Raw genomic sequence first — 10,544 nt, 5'->3', positions numbered from 1 at the left:
TGAAATTGGTGATTTGAGATTATATAAAAGTCTGCATATTACATACAGTCTTTAAACGACAAATTTAAAAGGAGGCAACATATCTGAAGGGTGACTATCCTATAGAAAAAGACAAAATCGAAGACACTAAAGCCATCGGCGTAAAAATATGTCCCTATTTGGATCGAATTTATAAGATATCTGATTTGATTGAATGGATGGGGCAAGTTTTACGGTCTCCACACTTCACAAACAACGTGGTGTACCAATTAAATAAAAAAATGAAATCCCTAAAGAACGGCCAAAAACGTCAAAAATCATCGTGCTGATCTTTTTAAGAATACTTAAGTTTTCTAATACGTGTTTACATAATAATTATATAGATCTAACTAACTTTTGCTAACACAGATTTATTTATATAATAACATTTATTTTTTAATTTTTATTTATTTTTTTTATTTTTCTACAGGAAGCGGTATTGGGCGACTTATGGCAATTCGTTTCGCCAAATTGAAATGTCCCCTGGTGTTATGGGATGTGAACGAGAAAGGGAATGAGGAAACATTAGCAATGTGTAAAGAGTATGGTGTCACCGTTAAAACATACAAAATAGATCTTTGTGACAGAGATGATGTTTATAGTGTTGCTAATAAGGTAAATTTGGTATAATGTAGTAACAGTCTTTGTTCAGCCACCGTTATTAAGATCTTAATTTAAAGTTATATATGAATTTAATGATAAATAAATTTAGTGACAAGGTAGAATTTGCAAGATAAGAGACTGTGAACTATTCATGATTAATCATGTACTAATTGACTGTTCAACATGTTTTTCATTTAGCTTACGCTTTCCTCTTTTGGTATATATGAATGTCAAATATGAAGGCTCCATGTTTGACTGTTCTTGAAGCCCTTTGGACAATACATGTTGGCAGTTTTAATTTTAACTTTCGTCCTCCGTCTTGCTTTGTCGGACCCTTGTAAAGATCGTAATTTCGAGCTGTTTATGCTTAGGTCACGACAATGCTCCCTCTTATGCCACCAGGACTGGGAAGGATCCGAAACCTTTGACAACAAGGGCAAATTGCTGTCGGATGTATTATTATTAATTGTATTGAAAATACAAAACCATACTCGATTATAATTAAGTCAATATTTACAGTCAAAAAAGAGATTTAAATTTTCAACACAGTTGAAAAAAAATGCTATGGAAAGATTACTAAACACTGTTTTAAAGTAGCTAGTTTGTAGGTCAACAATTTACATGTATAAACATTTATTTTCTCCTAGGTCAAACAGGAAGTTGGTCAAATTGACATTTTAGTAAACAATGCTGGTATAGTAACAGGGAAGAAAATTCTGAATTGTCCTGATCACATGATGACAAAAACAATGGAAGTTAACTGTATGGCGCATTTCTGGGTAAGTTACTAGTATCTTAAAATACCAATCTGACTAAAGTTCAGATCTATTTATTTATTTTATGTAGATCTGATGACCACCGTATATGTTACGCCTTCTTAATAATTTGGATTTCCCGAGAAAGTTTTTTTAGCCATGCAATCTAACCAGTTTTTACATAGGCATTAGAAAAAGTATCGAAATGCTGTTAAACGTGGAAGTTCAACAAATTGTTGATTTGTATTTAAAAACAATGTTTGAAGTAATTTTTAACAATTTAACATGAAATGATAGAGTCAATTTTTAATAGGCAAGATTGTTTTGCCAGTTTACCCGCCGGCTATATGGACAACGCCATGTCGGTTCTCGAAATCGTATAAATTACCTACTAAGTATTGGTTTTCCCAGGGTCACACCGTATTACCGGCGGCAGTGATGGCAGATCACTGCAGTGATGGCAGATATCTGAAAATTACCGATCGGTACAGGTAGGTTATAAATTTGGTTGGTTTAATTATATTACACAAATACGGCCCATATCATTGCTATAAAACTATTGTCCATTGAATGGAGATACTGTAAGGTAATTTTGGACTCGTTTTTTTCCTGTTTTCAGACTATTTTGAGCAGGTTAAAAGTGAAAGCATTGGAAAAAATCCGTGAAAATGTCTGTTTTCTGTTCAAAATATCTCAAGTTTTAAGTAAATGGCAGGATTTCCTGTTATCAATATAGACGTTCATCCATTGGGGTCACGCAAGCCAAATATCTACCCCGTGAGTCTTTTCTTGAAAGTTTTACAGACGCTCAATCTTGTCCGGTCGAAGAAAAAATGCTGCCGTTGTAGGCAGATACATATTATAAATGCTGCCGTCGATGGCAGAAATACCATGAAAGTGGCTAACATTCTGACAGAAAATCAAGTTCAATCTTTTATCAATTCCTCTTTTCTTTGCGTCCTTTTAGTCGGAATTGAGACGTTAAACTATCATTTCTAATATTTTCTCAAGATAGAAAAGTTATTAATGCGGTGTATGCATCGAAAAAAGCTTTTTAGCAACATGCAGTTACAATACAAAAAGTGACGACAAAATTTCACTATAAATAGAGAAATGAACATGAAAAACTTCATTTTTCTATATTCATGCATGTGCACTTGATCTGTTCATATGAATTGAAAGGTCAAAAAAGAGAAAAAGAATATAACAAATCAAAAAATTCTAGTTTTTTTCCTATAAATACAGGATTTATTTTCATCTTGTGATATGAATCATCGAAAGGTTCATCTTTATAAGTTGTCATGGTTACAACTAAAATGAATGAAAAAATATATAGTTAAATGGGAGCGCGTGATGTTAGAACTGTTGTTTATAGTTTAGCATAGAAAATGTAAATCAAAGGCAAACTACAACGCTATTACACACATGAAAATTTTAAGAAATGAACGTTGTCGTGTTTTTCAAGAACTTGATAATATAGGAAAATATTTGAACTGTCAATAATATTATTTTTCCATTTTACATTAACATACATTGTTTTATGATACACTGATGCCAGTTGCGAGGTTAATAGTCTCCCCTTTATTACATCAATTTAATAATTTATAATCTGCGCCGATTAAGTAAATTTCAGCCTTTATTTGTCATAAAGCGATGAACATTATTACCTCGAGAAAATAATGTCATATGCTAGCAAATGAATATCCACTTACAGAAGTTACTTGCTGTAATATGCAATTGGCGTTATGTCTTAAAAAGGGAGTGCGCTGCTAAACTTAAGACACATATAGTATTGTATGCATGTAACTGACAGACACAACAGATCAAGCACACATGCATGAATATAGAAAAATGAAGTTTTTCATGTTCATTTCTCTATTTATAGTGAAATTTTGTGGTACTAAATCATAACTTTTTGTATTGTAACTGCATGTTGCTAATAAGCTTTTTTTCGATGCACATACCGCATTAATGAAAAAAATCAAAAAATCTACAAAACAGCAATTTTTCTTCAAAATTATATGTGAGGCCATGTTTTAACATGGAAAAACGCGTTTTTGGGTAATTTCGTTTTTCTTTATCAGTTTCTGTTAACCCATTACCAGATATATACGCCTTTCTACGCCTTTTTCACCCCCCCTCCTTTTTTGCTTTTGCTTTCAAAGAAAACTTTGGACTTGTGGGAGGCTAAAAATGGCCCCAGGTCGATCATAAGGTAACGTGTAACCAATGCTGAAAAGCCTTTGACTCTATCTCAATCCATTGAGAAGTGGCAGCACTTTGAAATCAATTTTGATGGAAAAAATCAACGCAAAATAGTGATTTTTGGCAATTTTGAGATGTCCCCTAGTTGCTATGGTAACAGGAAATTTCAGACTGAACATGTTGTTACAAAGGCAATGGTCCAGTCAACATTTGTGCCAAGTTTGATTAGTATTGAAGCAGTTTTTATAGTTTTATAGCAACTTGAACTTGTAACGGGAGACCTTTCAATGAAAACAGCCATTTTTCACAAGATGCTCATGGGGTAATGGGTTAATAACTTTTCTATCTTGAGAAAATATTAGAAATGATAGTTTAACGTCTCAATTCCGACTAAAAGGACGCAAAGAAAAGAGGAATTGATAAAAGATTGAACTTGATTTTCTGTCAGAATGTTAGCCACTTTCATGGTATTTCTGCCATCGACGGCAGCATTTATAATATGTATCTGCCTACAACGGCAGCATTTTTTCTTCGACCGGACAAGATTAAGCGTCTGTAAAACTTTCAAGAAAAGACTCACGGGGTAGATATTTGGCTTGCGTGACCCCAATGGATGAACGTCTATATTGATAACAGGAAATCCTGCCATTTACTTAAAACTTGAGATATTTTGAACAGAAAACAGACATTTTCAAGGATTTTTCTAAGGCTTTCACTTTTAACCTGCTCAAAATAGTCTGAAAACAGGAAAAAACGAGTCCAAAATTACCTTACAGTATCTCCATTCAATGGACAATAGTTTAATAGCAATGAAATGGGCCGTATTTGTGTAATATAATAAAACCAATCAAATTTATAACCTACCTGTACCGATCGGTAATTTCCAGATATCTGCCATCACTACAGTGATCTGCCATCACTGCCGCCGGTAATACGGTGTGAGGGTTAGAATTAGAAACCACGTCGCTTTCAAAATTATGATAGCTCGCCGATGATTGGCTGTGTGAAAGGTCACCAGAAATGAGTTTGAATTTGGTCACGGTCAGATCTAAAAGCGGAGCATTATGTAGAGCTAGTTATCAGATTGCTTAAAATACGCAAAATTTCTTTGATCTATCTTATGCAAATAATATATAACAAAACTAGATTTTACACAACATTGGATGTCACGTGTGCGAATCTGAATTGCGTGTAGAAATAAAGCTAATTAAATTCACTGTTTATTTCATTTTATTTTTTTAGATATTTTTGAAGGCCCATTACGTCCCAGAAAAGCTTTTATTTTTATTACTCAAAGCTTTTTATTTTGATGTCTTGTTGTTGATTCCAGAAAAATGACTTATTGGCAAATTACCTGAATCATCTTTTGCTTCTGTTGCTTTTTTGCAATTAGTGCAATTATATTGATTTAGTATTTTGTATGGAATAAAAATACTGCTTTTTCTACATTTTGCTACTTTTACGACACGTTATGTATGTTTAGTACGGTGGCATAAAGGTGACATGTGTGTGTTTTTATTTATCGCGTGGCCACGAGATACTATGTCGTGGCCACGAGTTACTAAGTCGTGGCCACGAGATAGCTAACTCGTGGCCACGAGATACTATGTCGTGGCCACGTGTTACTAAGTCGTGGCCACGAGATAGCTAACTCGTGGCCACGAGATACTATGTCGTGGCCACGAGTTACTATGTCGTGGCCACGAGATAGCTAAGTCGTGGCCACGAGATACTATGTCGTGGCCACGAGTTACTAAGTCGCGGCCACGAGATAGCTAAGTCGTGGCCACGAGATACTATGTCGTGGCCACGAGTTACTAATTCGTGGGAACGAGATAAGTAAGTCGTGGCCACGAGTTATTAAGTCGTGGCCACGAGTAAGTAAGTCGTGGGGACGAGATAGCTAAGTCGTGGCCACGAGATAAGTAAACCAATCAGAATACACTATATATATTATGATTTTTTTTAAACTTAACAACTTACTTTTACATGCAACATTAATCTTTGAAAATACTGAAGATATTCACTTTGAACTTGTCTTTAGTATCATTTTAGAAAGTCACATTCAAAGACCCATCAGACATTAATTTTGACTACAGCTCTTTGTTGGGACAATTTTGTGATCGAATTGGGCAGATTGTACGTACTACGGCCTGTAAACCTTGTTTATACGATAACAAGAGAAGGAATAAGTCCTTGTTTATTTTATTTGTAAGGGACATTGCCGATGGACAGTAGATAGCCTATAAGGTAAAATCCTCGTCTGATGAATAATTTAGAAGGGATAAGCCATGGTTTATATAACCCAGAGATCATTGCACCTGATCAGTGGATGACATCTAATACTTTCGAGGTAATTGGGTCAAAGATCAGGGTCACAGTGACGCTAAATGTAAAATTATTGACTAGTCAATAAGTTGTATAAATAGCACTTTTACTGACTGGTGAAGTAGGGGTATCCTTGTACTACAGCACATGTCTATTTAATTAGGGAAATTCACATAAATGGTGTAATCTGATTGGTTATTTATCTCGTGGCCACGACTTAGCTAACTCGTGGCCTTGACATAGTATCTCGTGGCCACGAGTTAGCTATCTCGTGGCCACGACTTACTAACTCGTGGCCACGACATAGTATCTCGTGGCCACGAGTTAGCTATCTCGTGGCCACGACTAAGTAACTCGTGGCCACGAGTTAGCTATCTCGTGGCCACGACTTAGTAACTCGTGGCCACGACATAGTATCTCGTGGCCACGACTTAGCTATCTCGTGGCCACGACTTAGTATCTCGTGGCCACGACATAGTATCTCGTGGCCACGAGTTAGCTATCTCGTGGCCACGACTTAGTAACTCGTGGCCACGACATAGTATCTCGTGGCCACGAGTTAGCTATCTCGTGGCCACGACTTAGTAACTCGTGGCCACGACATAGTATCTCGTGGCCACGAGATAAATAAAAACACACACATGTCACATTTGTGCCACCGTAGTATAGTGATACTTTTTCCAGATGATAAACTTCTGACATACACTTGAACTGTCATTTAAACATTGTAAAACGCATATTTACCTTTTCTTCGTTTCTGAGGCATAATATTCATTTAAATGTTACCATTTTCAGACTGTCAAATCATTTCTACCGGACATGATGAAGAGAAACCATGGTCATATTGTTACTGTCGCCAGCTCGGCGGGGTTTATAGGAGTTTCTGGCCTTGCAGACTACTGTGCCAGTAAGTTTGCCGCTGTGGGTTTTGAGGAGTCGTTGAGATTCGAACTTGATTCGCAGGGAAAAGATGGTATACACACAACAGTTGTGTGTCCGTTCTTTATCAACACAGGAATGTTCGAGGGTGCAAAAACCAGGTAGATTTCAGTTGTTCTGATTCAAATTGTAATTTGAATTGATTTAGCATTTGTTTTCTCCATTGTATCAAATATTTTGTTTTCGGAAACATCAAGATTTACTTGATTTATGTCAAATTGCTATATATGGTTAAAAAAGACACTAATATGATAATTAATTACTTTCAATATTCTGTTTTACAATTCTCAGTTCATACTTTTTCAAATTAGTTCCCAAAGCTTACTACTGCTGATATGATATTAACTTGTAGTTTTTTGTCCCTTCTTTAAGGTCATTCAGTTTTCCGGGGTTTATGGTTTTCAACATTTTCTTAGACTTCCGGCTGAAGTCGATCCGACACGTGTTGTCAGATTTAAAAACAAGAAATCTGAAATAGATTATTAATAATTGAAACTTTTAGATAATGAAAGAGAGGATATAAATTTAATTGAAGCATTATTCATAGTCTTGCTTAAATAATGGCAAGGACTTTGTGTATGTGTATCATTGGAAAAAAATCCACTATTATATGATAGTTTATATTTGTCTGCTTACTTTCGTAAACGCCATTTTTATTTTAGATTTCCTCTAGTCTTGCCTGTACTGGAGCAAGAGTATGTAGCCAAGAAGATTGTAGAGGCTGTATTATGTAATCAAACAATATTATGTATACCAAAAATACTCTATATTTTCTACGCAATCAAAGGGTATGTATCTATAATTAAAATGAATATTAGAAAACCTTAGATAGTAGCAGCAAACGAAGTAAGGTACTTAAGGTTTGCAGTTAATTTAGTCATTTTTGACTTCTTGCTCGTTGATTTGATGTAAATATTCACTTATTAAAGATATACTATGCTCATTTTTGAGTAGATTATTTTAATCACAGTCTAAGGAATTCTTACTGAATATGTCTAGTTTTAATCAAATAATGAATAAACTATGTATTGGAAGTGTTTTTAATGACAGTTTTTTAAATGACACTTTATATTCACATTGTGACCAAATTTTAAACATAACATGCTAGTATCTACTTTGTGTAAAGTCAAAACATGTTTATTTTTAATAAACAATGATGAGACTGTGTAGCCATCATCAATATTTTCTAATATCAAATTTGAGCATTACATATCTTTAATCTTGTATCAGATTCAATACTAGTAGTTAGGTATATACGAGTAATGCAGAATATTAATAGTAGGTACTTTGTACACAAAACACTTATTAGTATAAGATAATCTTGTTTTGCTCGCGAATGATGTTTAAAATGTAAGAAATGTAAGGAAATATGTTAAACAAGATCAGTAAGGAAAGGCGGCGTTCAATGAAAGCAAACCTTTTTAAAATGTTAGTAGAAATTTGCACAAACTCCAATACTTTGATATTATAGATACCAATGCAGTCTGATAAAAAATATTTTAGTGACATACATTTATTGAAAAAGTAATATTTTTAATCAGATATTTTGTCAATGACAAGAAGATACCTTAAAGTATGTTTTATCATTGCAGATTAATTCCTCACGAACCTGGATTTGTGGTTAGTAAATATTTAGGTGCTCATAACCTGATGGATACTTTTGTTGGAAGACAGAAAAGAGAATAATCATTGGACTAAATTAGTGTTTCAAGGAGCGGCTTAAAATCATATATTACAGTATGCTGGGATATACCTACAATATTGCACGGTCGTTTTTTATATTTAAGGGAGCTATATTGCTTGCTTTATTAAAATGTTAAATCACGAAATAAAATATGTGAAACAATGATTTTTTTGTTGTCTTTGCTTTGACGATTTTAGTCTAATGCAGCTACAATAATGTGGTATATGTTATGTGAATACCATCCATGTCACCTAAATGAAAATGAAATGTATATGATAATACAGGTAAATGATTGGCGACGCCGATGAACGGCATGGACTCTTATTGACTGCCTTTTTTGTGGCACATGGTAGGAGCTGTTATAATATACATGAAATACTCGCATATATACAGAATGATGTCATTCTTGGTCTGATAAAACAGTAGTTGATAATCATATAAAAATTTACGCATTAATATGAAGTTTAGAGAATATGGGCCTTTTGAATTAGTCTGTATGAATAAAAAAAAACTGGATGCTGGTTGCAGAAAGGCAGTAATGGTACTTCGTGTTTCTTAAATTTATATCCATTTTAAATTTTTCTTGTGTATCCTGCGCTGAAGATTATTTAGGTCCGGTTAAATCTTATCTTATTACAAGGCTTACAAGTATCTTTGCGTATTTCAGTGAAATATTTCAACGGATACTTGTTTAATTCACCGTACTGGTTGCATTAGATTTCGAGAAAAGCAAAAACCAAATGATCAGGGAGGTGAACCGTCATTACTTTTTTATATAAAGTGCACTGCGAAACGAAACAATCTTTATATATCACCGATTAGGATCCGTTTTTCATGAATACCTTTTAAAATGCAAAGACCCCTACACAAAAGCACTTTCTTCGGCTGTTACGTAATGTATATAAAAGGTTTTCTTATTTTCTACAATTTTTCCTATAAATGTCGGTGAAATGTTTTGGACACCGTGCACGAATAAATCAAATGAGTCTGTTGGGCAAATATTATGGAAAGCCAGAGAGACTTTACACAAAGCGGCGCCGTTTGCAATCGAGGAAAGAGTTTTTTTTTCTATTCGCGCGGGGGGGGGGGGGGTATGCACTTTATTTGCAAATGATAAAGGTATGCTTCAAATAAATTCTGTTGTAGAGTAAACTAATTAAAGAACTGAAATAAAATAATAATGGGAAATGTGATTTTTTCACTACGCTGTATCAGTGGCACAAGACAAGGGGATGTAACTAGTACGATACTATTTAATTTATATGTTGCTGAGTTATCTTGCTTTCTACGAACATTCTCTGTGTTGATGTAAATTTCATGCATTTAATTATATAATTTGTAATTTTGTTTTTGTTACCATGATTTATATTCCTTGTTACGTATATTGTATAGATCTGTGTACACCAAAATAAGATTTTAAAAAATAAACATGAATTATAATTAAAAGGAATTGTAGGCCATGGTAAACGGGTTGAGCCGTTGCTGGGTAATTTCTGTATTTTGTTGTTGTAGAAATATTATCAATTATTGATAATAACAAACAGATAAATTACTTGTCTAGGAAATATCGGGAAATGATGGGAATAAATCGAAGGTCAAGAAGGATTAACGAAGGTATCTTATTTAGCAATGCATCAAAGCATCAAAGATAACACATTAATGCAAAATCTTATTTTCAACAAAGCCTTCAATAAACATATCATATGATTCCCTGTTTCAGTGACGTCCCAATTTCAGTGACCTTTTTATAAAATGCTGCCACTTTGAAAAGCAATGTTTTAAAGTATTTTTCCCAGTAGCACTGTTTATGTTAACTTATTTCCTTGATGCAACCTTGAAAAAATGGTCAGAAATACAAAATTGTGTATCTGGTATACTATTTTTCATGGAAATTTATCTTTTTAAGCATTTTCTTATTACTTTTTATCTACATAACAGTTCACATTTTTTAACAAGAGCTAGAAAGTAACTTTTGATGAATATGTTCAAAGTTTAAATTAGTCTCCTTTAAT

The 10,544-nt window shown here is 33.9% G+C and overlaps 1 protein-coding gene across 1 annotated transcript; it reads left to right on the top strand.

The window, feature by feature from the left end:
- Positions 1-448: 448 nt before the first annotated feature.
- Positions 449-8,697, top strand: LOC132746090 (epidermal retinol dehydrogenase 2-like; the record flags this gene model as incomplete). The annotated part of the gene is given in 5 exon segments (XM_060735162.1): positions 449-633; positions 1,269-1,400; positions 6,705-6,949; positions 7,511-7,636; positions 8,441-8,697. Coding segments are annotated over 5 exon segments (762 nt in total). The 3' UTR covers positions 8,535-8,697.
- Between the last annotated feature and the right edge of the window lie 1,847 nt (positions 8,698-10,544).

Source organism: Ruditapes philippinarum, unplaced genomic scaffold (assembly GCF_026571515.1).
Source record: "Ruditapes philippinarum isolate M1 unplaced genomic scaffold, ASM2657151v2 ctg15867_1_1_1_1, whole genome shotgun sequence".
NCBI lineage: Eukaryota > Metazoa > Mollusca > Bivalvia > Venerida > Veneridae > Ruditapes > Ruditapes philippinarum.
This window is presented reverse-complemented; position numbering and strand designations above follow the sequence as displayed.